Source organism: Podarcis raffonei, chromosome 1, assembly GCF_027172205.1.
Source record: "Podarcis raffonei isolate rPodRaf1 chromosome 1, rPodRaf1.pri, whole genome shotgun sequence".
Taxonomy (NCBI): Eukaryota; Metazoa; Chordata; class Lepidosauria; order Squamata; family Lacertidae; genus Podarcis; species Podarcis raffonei.
The window spans coordinates 116,481,435-116,494,694 of record NC_070602.1 but is presented as its reverse complement, the minus strand read 5'-3'; the positions used below and the strand labels follow the sequence as shown (position 1 = coordinate 116,494,694).

Below are 13,260 nucleotides of genomic sequence, written 5' to 3'. Positions count from 1 at the left end.
TCACGTATGAATGCATATTAATTTTCTAAAATAATGGCTAAAATGCACATTTGAAGGTGGGCATCTTGGATGTATCACTTTGGGGTGACAGAAGGTAGAAGTGGAGAACATCACTGTTGTTCAGCAACTAGGCCAAGGTGAGATCTTCTGGATCTTTATGTAAATATAGTCATACCTTGGAAGTCGAACGGAATCTGTTCCGGAGGTCCGTTTGACTTCCAAAACATTTGGAAACCAAGGCGCGGCTTCCAATTGGCTGCAGGAAGCTCCTGCAGCCAATCGGAAGCTGCGTCGGACATTTGGGTTCCGAAGAACGTTCGCAAACTGGAATACTCCCGGGTTTGCGCCATTTGTGAGCCAAAACATTCAACTCGCAAGGTGTTCCACTTCTGAGGTACGACTGTATAAAACACACACACACACGGCCATAATTTTGCAGTTAATGATACAAATATTACTGGCTTATTTTTCCTGTCTCATTTCTTATTGAAAATATATTGGAAGCAGTGGGGTGCAGTCAGTGGACTACGGGGACTAGGCTAGTCTCCTAAACGTTCCTGGTAAATTAGAGTATTAAAGTATTAAAGCCTGGCGCCTGCTTCCCAAAATCCAGGAAGCTTCTGCCTGGCTTAGGGAGGGAGACACAGTGCTCATGCATGTGATGTTGGGATGCTGTGAGGTCACACATGTGATGTCACCTCCTCCATCACCCTTGCAAGCTGGTGCCTCTGGCCCTGTTCCCCTACGAAAAATTTCACCGCACGCCATTGATTGGAAGTTAGAATAATAGAATTGTTGAGTTGTACCGGACCTCATGGGTCATGTAGCCCAACCCCGTGTGATGTAGGAATGGTTGCTGTCAAACTTGAAGAGAATACCAAAATACTGTTATCTTCCCTCAAAACCAGCCACTCACCTGATCTTGGAACAAAGCACCACCGAAGGCCCATATACTTGCAAATGCAAAATATACTTCATAGAGTTCACGAGGAGAGTCTGGGGGAGCATTCTCCGGGGTCAGGAGACAATCCAGTAATGAACACAAAGTCTCCAGTGAAAATAAATAAAAAGGAAGGAGAGAATAGAGATATCTGAATACAGTCCCTACATCCTTTATATTCTTATTTATACTTCTATAGCTGCTACTGTCCCAATATAATACATATTTTAAAACACTTATTTAATTTCACATAACCATTGTGATGTATTTATAACTACAGAGGACGGCATCTGACTAGGTTCTCCTCAGGGTAAGCTTATTGAAATTAATAGACCATGCCCATTAATTTCAGTGGGTCTACTCTGAGTAGGACTGGTATCAGATTTGGCATAGAAGAAGAAAAGTCACACACAGGAGACTAAAGCAATGAGTCGAGGGTGAGTTCCCTTTATTATAGGCAGGAAAGCCTGCTAGGTAGCTGCTCCTGCAATGTGTTAGGCACACCTAAGCAACATACACAAATTGTTAAACTGAAGAGGGAGGGGGAAGATTAATTCCCAGTGGGGATCTGTGTGCAGTCCCCACTTCTTCTCTGGCCCATGGGCAATTGAATCAAACACTGCAGAAGGAAGAGCTGTTTGAGAGCTGGGGTGATGGACTGGAAACTGTATTCAACCACTGAAAAGTGGTAACTGATGCAAGAAGAAGGAATTTGCAATATACTATTCCTGGAGAGTGTCACATGGCAGTGGTAGAGGCAGAGAGGTTCACACTAAGACATGGTCCTTTAGATGTTGAACTACAACACCCATCATCTCTGATCACTGGCTATGTTGGCTAGGTTTGATGGGAATTGTAGTCCAGCAACACCTGGAGGATCAAAGGTAAGCTGCCCCTGGTCTACAGGAATGTGTTCTGCATGCAAAGCCTGTTTCCAGAAAGCGTAATATTGGTAGGGCTGGCATATGTCCCAGACATTACCGGGATTTCAAAGGCAGAATTGACATCCCGGAGGAATTTCTGAAAGGTGGCGCTTTGTCCTGGATCATAGGCAAGTCAAACAAAAAAATACTCTCTTTTTTTGCATTCTTGCAAGAAAAAGCTCAACAACTTTGGGTTTTGTCTAAAAAAATCTCAACAACTTTGGGGGTTTCCTAAACAAAGCTCAACAATCTCGGTGTTTTCCTAAAAGAAAGTTCAGCAACTTTCAGGATGTCCTGTTTTTTACTTTTTGAAATATGGCAACCCAAAATATTGGTAACTGATATTACCCTCTTAAGCACACATACATAGGCTGAAAGAGCAGAGGGAAGTCTCTATCAGACTGTGTTCAAATTATGGAACTGGGCCTACAAGGTGGAAGAGTGTTCTCTGCAATATATAGGTTGGGAACATATAGAGTTACTGAGCTTTGTGACAGCTGCAGATACTGGCTCAATTCCAGTATAACAGGGAAACATGAACTGCACTGGGAGAATGGTGTCACATAGTCCTATTTGCTTCCCAGTTCAGCTCCTACAGATGAGCACAAATTTCACTCCTTTTCTTCCCCCTACTCCCAGGATTTCCAGAATCTTGCCCTGTTCCACCTTTGCATGTGCACAGAGACAGATGCACACACACAGAGAGAGGGGGGGTTTCTGCAATGAGCACTGCTGTGGTAGTCCTCACTGTGGTGCAGAATCTATGCAAGCAAGCAAACTTTATTAAATAAATATGTTTTTAAAAGTCATTGTGGGAGCAACCCCAACCACACACTCTTTACCACTTTTGGAGTACAGATGTGTGCGAATGACTCAAAAAATAATACCCAAATGCAATGTAACTGTGCTGTTCAAAAGACCCACATCTAAGTCCTCTAGTTTGAGTTTTTCTGCCTTGTATGTTAGGCACAAAAAAAACTGTTTTCATTTCTGGCTTTTGTTTTTTCCTCATAGAAAAATAATGTGATCCAGAAATCTTTTTTAAAAAAACACACTCAAAAGCTTCATATAAAAGCATTATTCAAGTGCATAACTTCTGCATTCATTCAGAAATGCATATGGCATTTTAAAAATAACATAACTTAAGGAAAGTAAGGGCTTGTCCCATATAATGTCTGTTGGAATTTCATTTGCTTGCTAAAGTAACTTCAGATCAAGCAACCGTCTGCCCAGAATTCTGTATAGCAGTTAACACTCCTAAATTGTTGAGCTCAATTTTATCAACAGCCAAATAACTTCATTGTAATTATGGAGTCTGTTTTAGAAAATGAAGGAACACTGACCTCACCTCCATAGCGTTCCCATAATTCTTTTTTATATATACTACTTGTATGAACAATAACTTGACTCTATAAGAGTCTTAAGTGTAGTCTTTTTGACTTCAAATGAGATTACTGTAGTGTAGAGGATGGCATCAGCCCTAATTCAGGAGGAAACAGTTACACAATCTGTGTCTGCTTTGTCACTTGAATCACAAAACACAAAATGTTAAACCATGCTGTGATTATAATGAAGTTCCTTCACACTAGGTCTGCATACTTGAACACTCTCACAATCACATCTCAGGAAGAGTGGCAGTCTGAAGATCCTGCTGCAGTTGTTGTTACCTGAACCATGCTGTTCTCTGGAACGGGGGTGATGGTTTTTAAGTTGCAGCGGACTTGCTCCAAGCAGTAAGGAACATATTTGTCAAAAAGGATGGTTAGATTTGCTCTTTCCGTCTGTGCTTTGCGAGTTTCAATCCAGCTAGTCACATATCTGTGAAAACAAACTTATTTTAGGGTGCTTCTCCTCCCCTTAATCAATTGCTTTTGTTTATTATGTTTGAAAGCGGGTTTATGAGAAGAGCAGAGGATTGTTTGCGGAGCTGCCTAGTGCTTTTACGGTATGTCCTTAGCTTGGTTCAGCCTTATTTTAGTTGCTGAAATGCCTCTCCGAATTACCTTGTTGTTGGTTATCCGTTTCCAACTGGTTTGGCCTTGTAGTACAACTGTGACTAAGTTACAGCTTCTTTTGCCTTCCCAAACCAGTGCCCTCCACATATTTTGGACCCCATCTCCCAGCAGCTCCAACCTCTATGACCAGTGACCAGGGGTGATGAGAGTCAAAGTCCAAACCATTTGGAGGGCTCCTGATTAGAGAAGGCTGCTTGATTCTGTTCCATGGGTGTGTTCTTCTGCATAGCTGTCAACCGTCCCTTATTTGGTGGGAAACTCCCTAATCCCAGTGCCGTGTCCCGCTGCTGTTCCTTACTGATGATGTCCCTTAAATTTCCCAGGTTTCAAAGGAAGCAGCTCCTCTCCCTCCCTCCCTGCCGGCCAGGGAGGAGGGAGGCTCCAACTGTGTTGCTTGGCTGCGTTGCTCACCCAATAAGGAGTCTAAGAACGACTGGGGGGTGGAGCTTGCATGCCTTGTGCCGATCAAATCGGCCGTGTTGCCTGGGGATTTGCCTTTGCTCAGCGCTTCCCAGCGGAGAGGTGACGGTGGTTTTCCTTGCTGCACCCCCTTTGCCGGTTTGCTGCGCTGTGGGAACCACTGCTTGAGGCTTCGTTTGGCTGCTGGGCTGGCTGGGCTTTCTGCCTTTGGTTTGGGAGCTGGTTGACTAAAATCCCTTATTTTGGCTGCTGGTCCCTTATTTTCAAATCTGTAAGTTGACAGCTATGGTTCTTCTGTCAGTTAAAGTTTAGGACTTTAAATGCCGTTTTTTACCCCTAAGACACACTCTCCCTCAATCTGCCATCTTTCAGATGTTTTGGACTTCAGCGCCCCTCATCCTTGGCCATTGGCCATGGTGTCTGAAAGGAATGAGACTGGGAAATGCTGTTTTAGAAGCATATGACATTTCCATGGATGTTGAGGGAAATAATAAATGTAATTTAGAGAAGAAGAAAAATTGCCACTCGCATTCCATCACCTCCACACCAATAAAACTTTTCTGTCTGAGCTTTCTCCAATTCTCCCAACACCTGGCATTATTATTTCACCCCTCTTTCCCATTGTTTACCTATAGGATCTGGGGTTTCCCCTTGACTACCCCAGACACATTTCCTCTCAGTGTGGGTCATCAAACTTTGTGGACCAGTGGGCACATTTCCACCCGCAGGCACTGAGACAGCAACCCCAGTTCTGGACATTTCCCCTATGTTCTCATACTCTCTGTCTCCCTAGAAAGTTGCCTTCTTCACACTAATGGTCTGGCACCAGTCCTCCATATTTTCAGATATAATTCTTCCCCAGTCCTGTCTAGATATGCTAGGGCACTGTTTCCAAAACTTGGGTTTCCAGCTGTTTTTGGACCACAACTCCCATCATCCCTGGCTAGCAGGACCAGTGGTCAAGAAAGAGGGGAACTGTAGTCCAAAAAGAGCTGGAGACACACGTTTGGGAAACACTGGACTAGGGACTGAACCTGGGACTTTTTGCCTTCAATGCAGGTGCTCTGCCACTGAAATATTCCTTTTCCCATATTGGAGGATGTCCCCATGGCTCACATGGACTATACTACAGCTCTAGTAGCAACACCAGTGCATTGTGGCTCCAATGACAAGTTCCTTTGTATGGTACTGATCAGCTTAATCTCTGAGGAAACAGCTGTTCACTCAATACCATAGAGTATATAGCTGACAGTAGCGATGTATGGAAGTGAAAGCTGGACCATAAAGAAGGCTGATCGGCGAAGAATTGATGCTTTTGAATTCTGGTGCTGGAGGAGACTCTTGAGAGTCCCATGGACTGCAAGAAGATCAACCCTATCCATTCTTAAGGAAATCAGCCCTGAGTGCTCACTGGAAGGACAGATCCTGAAGCTGAGGCTCCAATACTTTGGCCACCTCATGAGAAGAGAAGACTCCCTGGAAAAGACCCTGATGTTGGGAAAGATGGAGGGCACAAGGAGAAGGGGACGACAGAGGACGAGATGGTTGGATAGTGTTCTTGAAGCTACCAGCATGAGTTTGACCAAACTGCGGGAGGCAGTGGAAGACAGGAGTGCCTGGCATGCTCTGGTCCATGGGGTCACGAAGAGTCGGACACGACTAAACGACTAAACAATAACAACATACAGCTGACAAGATGACAGCTACATGAACAGAGCATTCAGCAAGCTGTTTGCTGAGTTAAGAATACAGTATAGTGCAGCAGCAAATGAGATCATCACTACCATAGGAACAAGCATGGCCATAGGCATTTTGGACAGCATAGGTCTGTTGTCCGATCCAGCAGGGATCTTCATATATTCTTACTGGCCCCAGAGTTGCTGGCTCAAGGTGCACTGAACTGCCATTCCTTATGTGCTTGCTTGTTAAATGTGTGTCTTGCCTTTCTTCAAGTTGGCTAATGAAAGAGCACAAAATGGGTAATATTGCAAAGGGCACATTAAAAGTACAAAAAGCAAGGGAGGTACTCACGGACTCCAGCCTAGGTCCTGCGTATTCACATAGAGGATGCCAGCTCGCGACACAGTGGCTGGAGTTGCTGCCCGAAGGTGGCTTATTTCAAACACCAGCCGCATGGAAGGTGTTAATGAAATTCGTTCGTTACTTGCTAAAGTCAGAACCTAAGCACAGAATCATTACAATTTTATTGCAGTAGGTATTTGCTTTTCAAATTAAGTAATTAAGGTTCTGTTGTGGTTGATTTTTTTTAAAGTAAGAATCACAGAGCACATGTTCAGCTATAGCTAATACACAGGAATATGATTTTATTTTCCAATGAGTGTTATTTGTCAGTTTAAATAGTATCCCTTATATCTTTATGCATATCTGCTGTGACATTCAGGAAAACAGCAGAAGAATGAACTCAAACACTATCCAATGAGAATATCTCTTGCATACGACACATTGAAATTAATGAAAGTGATATTGTGCTGCTTCAATTAAACATGTGCAGGAGACCTTCCCATTGGACTGTCCTTAATTTCTTCAATGTTTTTATAAAGCTATGTTAATCGTCATTTCATTGAAAAGCCAACTGATTCCCTATCCACTTACCCAGCAATAATCACAATGGACAAAAAGGTAACTCTTCTCTGCTATTTTGTTTTGCTGGCCTTACACAAAAGGATTCTTTATTGTCAATGGGAATAAAATCAATATAATATCTTGATTCATGGAAAAAAAATTATGTTAGGGGTGAGTTGAAAAACAGCAAAACAAAAGGGATAACAATAGTAAATCATCATGAAATCAAACCTACAATTTATGAAGAAAATATGAATTAAATCTCTTTAAATTGAATAGACCAGCAATAGTGTGGTTTCAATGCACATTAAACAAAAGTTAATGCAATAACGGAAAAAATGGCTATTTTTTTCTTCAAGATGTTGTTCTTTGGTCCCTTGAATTAAGTAAAGTAAAGTAAATATTAAATAAAGTAAATTAAATAAAGTAAAGCCGAAAATGGTATATTTCACTAAATCAATGTACTGCTGCAAATGCATAAGTAAACTGAGCTTTTGTATTTCACACAATTATTTTAAGGCTAAAGTGGTGGAAAAGAAATAAATTAAAAGGTGTTGTTGCCAGTTGCTAGCAGAAAGGCTCTAAGAGATAGCTGTTCAGATATAATGCTAAACCACAGTGTGGTATTGCTTGAATCAGTGCGTGAGGCTTCTGTTCTCTCATCTCTCCACATGTGCTCTGTTATCATCCTACCCTTCCTTTTACAAGGGAAACCACAGTTTCCCGTGTCTGCAATGGGGAAACCATGGTTTGTCTGCAAAGCATAACTGGATGCCATGTTTGCTTGTGATTTCCAATTCCATCTTAAAGGAAAACTGGTTTATGCAAAACATAATTTGCCTCCTTTAGAAGAAAAAAAGTGGCAAAATATGTTTGCTGTGAAATAGGAAGTATCAGGGGAGGAAGGAAGGAGAGAATGTACGGGGAAGGGGGTTTTTTTTGGGTCTTACTGTAACACCAATATCATGCCTTGGCAATATATCGGAATTGAGCTAAAGAGAAATCAAGTTTCATCTACTACATCTTTTAACTATAATTAAGAGAGAAATCAAACTGGTTTTTTCCAATCCTTCGCAAGGAAAGAAATCCAAACACATGATTCCAAACACAAAGTTATCAGGGGAAAAAATCAAGTATTTCAAGAGTAACGATAAAATCGCAAGAACTGGCAGGATTTTGGCTGTGAGAATGAGGAATGTTTTATGGCAAACTGGAGAACTTGGGGGAAATAGGCCATAGAAGATATGTTGTAGATCCCGTGTGCTACAATAGAGCAATGGCCCACAGTGGGCCTGGATAACCTGTTTCAGTGTGATCCATTTTTATCTTCTATGATTGTACTTGCCATCAGGTGCTATTCTTCTGGTGTTCCTAAGGGGCGGTGCAACGCTACACATCCCCTACTGAGTACTTTAGCTTAAAAGCTACAATAGAGTCCTTAGAATCTAACAACAAGAGCTATTCTAGGAGCTGGTTAGGAAAATGTGATTTAAAGGAGGTTTCCAGCATTGTGTGAAATTAGGGCAAAAAAAAAATTCTCTTTTCAATTTGCACAAAGTATCTCAATTCCAACAGTTTGCTCTCCTGCTGTTGTAGCCATCATAAAGAAAGGCCAGGACGCCGTGGTGAATAAAGGTGACATTTTAATCAATGGAGATTAATACATACTAAAAAAAAATACAAAATGATTCAGCTTTCTGCTCCTCCCACTTCCAAGGTTGAACCATGAACTTTCCACTTTTACTCATTTTAGTTAAGGAGACATATCTCTCTCTCTTTTACACTAAGTGGGTGTTGGGGGTAAGTCTAGGTCATGTGGGTTTAGATCTACTCTTTAGTCCAAAATACATAATTCTATTTTGGATGCTATTGGTATCTTTAAACCACAGCACATCCGTACTGGGTCTATCAATGAAAAAATTATTTCTCTGGTGTTCTATTAGCACTGTCTACTATAAGCAGGAGCCTTGGTCAATGTCGACTTTAGGAAACGGTTGTAAGTGTTTGTATAATAAGGCCAGAAACAGATTTTAGGTTTTTCTCCACCAAGTTTTGATACAATAGAGGCATCATTGCCCGTAGTGTGCTTATTCTTCACACTTTTGTCTCCTTTAAGAAACAGTCTTTGCAGGTCTTATGTCAATTCAAAAACTAGTGAAACCTTGTTGAGTAGAGATAGTAAGTATGCATCATCAGGGATGCAGCATATCAGGATTACAGTCTATCTTTCCACTTGCAGTGTCTGAAGTGGCTTGCAAATATAATAAAATTAACAATTCTCACCTACAGATGCAAAAAAACCCCAAACTATAAGCTCTAGATTAAAAGAGGCATTGACAGGAGAACAGTGAAATGACCAGCTAGGACTGGGAAAATAACACAGATTTGACGCCTAAATCAGGCGAATGTTTCCTGTGAGGGTGTCCCATAAATGGGGCTCCATAGCAAAACCAGGCCCTTTATCCTTTAACACTACTGTACAACCTATCTTCAGGGACGCGGGTGGTGCTGTGGGTTAAACCACAGACTTGCCGATCCGAAGGTCGGCGGTTTGAATCCCTGCGACGGGGTGAGCTCCCGTTGTTCGGTCCCTGCTCTTGCCAACCTAGCAGTTCGAAAGCACAAAGAGCAAGTAGATAAATAGGTACCACTCCAGCGGGAAGGTAAATGGCATTTCCGTGTGCTGCTCTGGTTCACCAGAAGCGGCTTAGTCATGCTGGCCAAATGACCCGGAAGCTGTCTGCGGACAAATGCCGGCTCCCTCGGCCAATAAAGTGAGATGAGCGCCGCAACCCCAGAGTCGCTCACGACTGGACCTAAGGGGTCCCTTTACCTTTACCTTACAACCTATCTTCAGGAGCTTGGGGTGAGAGGCACTCAAAGCAGGCCCTCAAAAGATTACCTTCAGGGTCACACAGGCAAAAGCAGTCCTTCAACGGTCTTCTAAGGTAGCCTCATGTCTGATGCTTTGCACTCTTTATCCTCCATCCAGACGAGGAAGAAGGATCATGAGAGTTCAAGGACACATTCTAGCCAGGCAAAAACACTTGAGGTGTGCAGAAGGCCAGTGAAGGATTTCAAAGGCCAGATAAAAATGTTTGGAGGACTGTATTTGTGTCACCCCCCCCATCCAACTGAGCCTGAGGTTCCCCACTTCTGCTTTACAGGAATCTAAGATGGATGCTACCAGAACAATTGATAACCATGTTTAGCCTTTCCCAACAGTGTTCAAAGTTATTATTAAGAGCCAGTCTTCGTCTGTATGATGTATACAGAAAACCAGGGCTGGATTTAGGTTTGATGAGGCCCTGAGCTATTGAAGGTCATGGGGCCCTTTCTATGTCCAGCTGTCCTTTGTCAACAACAAATTGTCGCTGTTTTTTGTGTTGAATATATGCTATATGGTAATTTATGGACCTAATAGGTATCTAATGCCATTTGCACATAACGGAATATTTATTTTATCGAAGTGATTGTTGAACTGAAATACAATTAAGAAGAAGTATATTAATAATGAAATACAGGCAGGGCCCATTACTTACATCATAGGAGCCTACATAACACAAAATACTGTGGCTATATATAGGTTTTATTTTATTTGTTTTTTTATCTTTTATTTTGGAAATGTACATCCAGGTGTTTTTTCCCTTTAAATTTTGTTGGGGCCCCCAAGAGAGTGGGGCCCTAAGCTATAGCTTGTTTAGCTTATACGTAAATCCGGCACTGCAGAAATCACTGTACATATTTAGCAAATAGACCAGAAGAGTATCTCACCTGCTCATCACGGCCATGTTAAAGAATGTGATACACACCTTATTGTCATCCATGACAGTGTTGAGTGACTCAATCCACATAGGATCAATGTCACCATCCAGGACAATCCATTTGGGGCCATCATGCGTGATGCTAGACAGTTCTCTCATCATGGAAGAAAACAAGCCTTCAAAACGATGAAAACAAAAATTAGTTTTTTAAACAACAACAACAACAAACTTGTATGTGTTTGTATATGTTAAGATGTGCAATTTTATTAAGAGTATAATGATTGGAAATACCATCTTTCCACTCCCTTGTTGAAGGGTGAAGAAACCCAAAAAGTTCATCCGTTGTGACAGCTTTGGGGTTGATATCATTCCATGCTGGCCTCAGCTTCATATTTGAGTAAGTCGCGTGTAGTGTCTTTAATATCTAAAGTAAGAACATTTTATCATGCCAGTTTCACAATCAAGCGGTAGCATCAGTTAAAAGGCATCCTTCAAAATTATCTGCTGTTCCACGTACAACAGAGAAGTTAACCTGAATATATATCTAATAGGTAACTGCAGTCAGTCATTACCCCCCCACTAGTTATATTTGTGCAATATATGTGTTTCATACATTCACACTTTACATTTTAGTCCCACTTCCTTAAGTGTGCATGTCCTTAATATAGGTTTCCTTCCTTGCAGCACTAGTGATAGTTCTTCAGCTTTCCTTAACCCTGACATAGGACTTCAGTTTTATGTACTCTGCTCCTACATATGTGAGGAAATGCATATATACAGTGGTACCTCGGGTTAAGTACTTAATTCGTTCCGAGGACCGTACTTAACCTGAAACTGTTCTTAACCTGAAGCACCACTTTAGCTAATGGGGCCTCCTGCTGCTGCCGCGCCGCCAGAGCACGATTTCTGTTCTCATCTTGAAGCAAAGTTCTTAACCTGAAGCACTATTTCTGGGTTAGTGGAGTCTGTAACCTGAAGAATCTGTAACCTGAAGCATCTGTAACCCAAGGTACATCCAGGATATAAATATGTAACCGGATTTGGGGGGAACGAAAACTGATGAAGTTGACATGCCCCACCGACACCAGAATATCAATTTCACAGAGAGTATTGAACACAGAAGGGACGCGGGTGGCGCTGTGGGTAAAAGCCTCAGCGCCTAGGGCTTGCCGATCGAAAGGTCGGCGGTTCGAATCCCCGCGGCGGGGTGCGCTCCCGTTGCTCGGTCCCAGCGCCTGCCAACCTAGCAGTTCGAAAGCACCCTCGGGTGCAAGTAGATAAATAGGGACCGCTTACTGGCGGGAAGGTAAACGGCGTTTCCGTGTGCTGCGCTGGCTCACCAGATGCAGCTTTGTCACGCTGGCCACGTGACCCGGAAGTGTCTCCGGACAGCGCTGGCCCCCGGCCTCTTGAGTGAGATGGGCGCACAACCCCAGAGTCTGTCAAGACTGGCCCGTAGGGGCAGGGGTACCTTTATTGAACACAGAAGTTTCGTCAAAGTGGCAAACATCTTGTAACCTGCATTACCGATTCATGCTCTCTTTATTGCTATTTGTTTGTTGGAGAAATGTGTGTATTCTTCATTTTACCTGGCTTTTGCCTGTTCCAGCATTTCCAACCACAAAGACCGAATGTCTGACAGCCAGTAGTTCTTCTAACTGCATAACCTAAAAAGCCGTCCAAGAAAATTAGGATGGGGTGGGGTTTGGAATTGATATAATGGCAAACATATTTTACAGGCATAGCTATGTATTAAGAAAACTGTAAGAATGAAGGAGAAGAATCAGAGAACACTTTTCTTTCCCATTTCAATAAACATCGGTCCTATTTTATTCTCTCATTCCTTAAAAAATTGCCCCTCTTTTACGCTGTTCTGCCACAGTTGTGGAACGTATTCACAAAGACACAAGTCAGATTTTCACTGGGTGTGTTGGACGTGCTCTGTGTGATTTTACTACTAAGGGCTGAAAGAATGGAGTCAATAGCAGCATCAACACTACATTGTCCAGAACTACATTGTCTCTGGTTTTAGATTAACAATGAACAATAGGACCATTCCATTAGGTTTTGGTACTTCTGCAGCAGGAAAGGCATGTGGATTATGCTCTGTTGCGAAATATTACATTGAGATTAGACACAAGTGGTATAAGGGGTTAGGTTGGGTGGTTAACCTGTGATCTTCTACATCAGGGTTTCCCAAACCTGGGTCTCCAGCAGTTTTTGTCCTACAGTTCCCATCATCCCTTACCACTGGTCCTGCTAGCTAGGGATGATGGGAGTTGTAGTCCAAAAACATCTGGAGAGCCACAGGTTCCTCACCAAGCCAGCCCAACTTTGATCTACAAGCCCAAACCATCTGACATATTAAATTATTATTATAATTATTAATTAAATTTCTATACCACCAAAGATCACAGGGCAGTTCACAACATAAAAATTAAATGTGCAACATAGGTTTCACTATATTGTCTCAGCACGTAAAGGTAAAGGTAAAGGGACCCCTGACCATTAGGTCCAGTCGCGGCCAACTCTGGGGTTGCAGCACTCATCTCGTTTTATTGGCTGAGGGAGCCGGCGTACAGCTTCCAGGTCATGTGGCCAGCGTGACTAAGCCG

The 13,260-nt window shown here is 42.5% G+C and overlaps 1 protein-coding gene across 1 annotated transcript in view; it reads right to left on the bottom strand.

Moving 5' to 3' along the window:
- Positions 1 to 13,260, bottom strand: part of LOC128398345 (dynein axonemal heavy chain 11-like) — a 221,952-nt gene that overhangs the window by 143,931 nt on the left and 64,761 nt on the right. Inside the window, exons 24-29 of the mRNA XM_053359350.1 lie at positions 12,235 to 12,312; positions 10,937 to 11,069; positions 10,694 to 10,821; positions 6,330 to 6,478; positions 3,531 to 3,681; positions 917 to 1,048 (exon numbers count right to left, since the gene is read on the bottom strand). Coding sequence (XP_053215325.1) covers positions 917 to 1,048; positions 3,531 to 3,681; positions 6,330 to 6,478; positions 10,694 to 10,821; positions 10,937 to 11,069; positions 12,235 to 12,312 — 771 coding nt within the window. The remainder of the gene's footprint in view (positions 1 to 916; positions 1,049 to 3,530; positions 3,682 to 6,329; positions 6,479 to 10,693; positions 10,822 to 10,936; positions 11,070 to 12,234; positions 12,313 to 13,260) is intronic.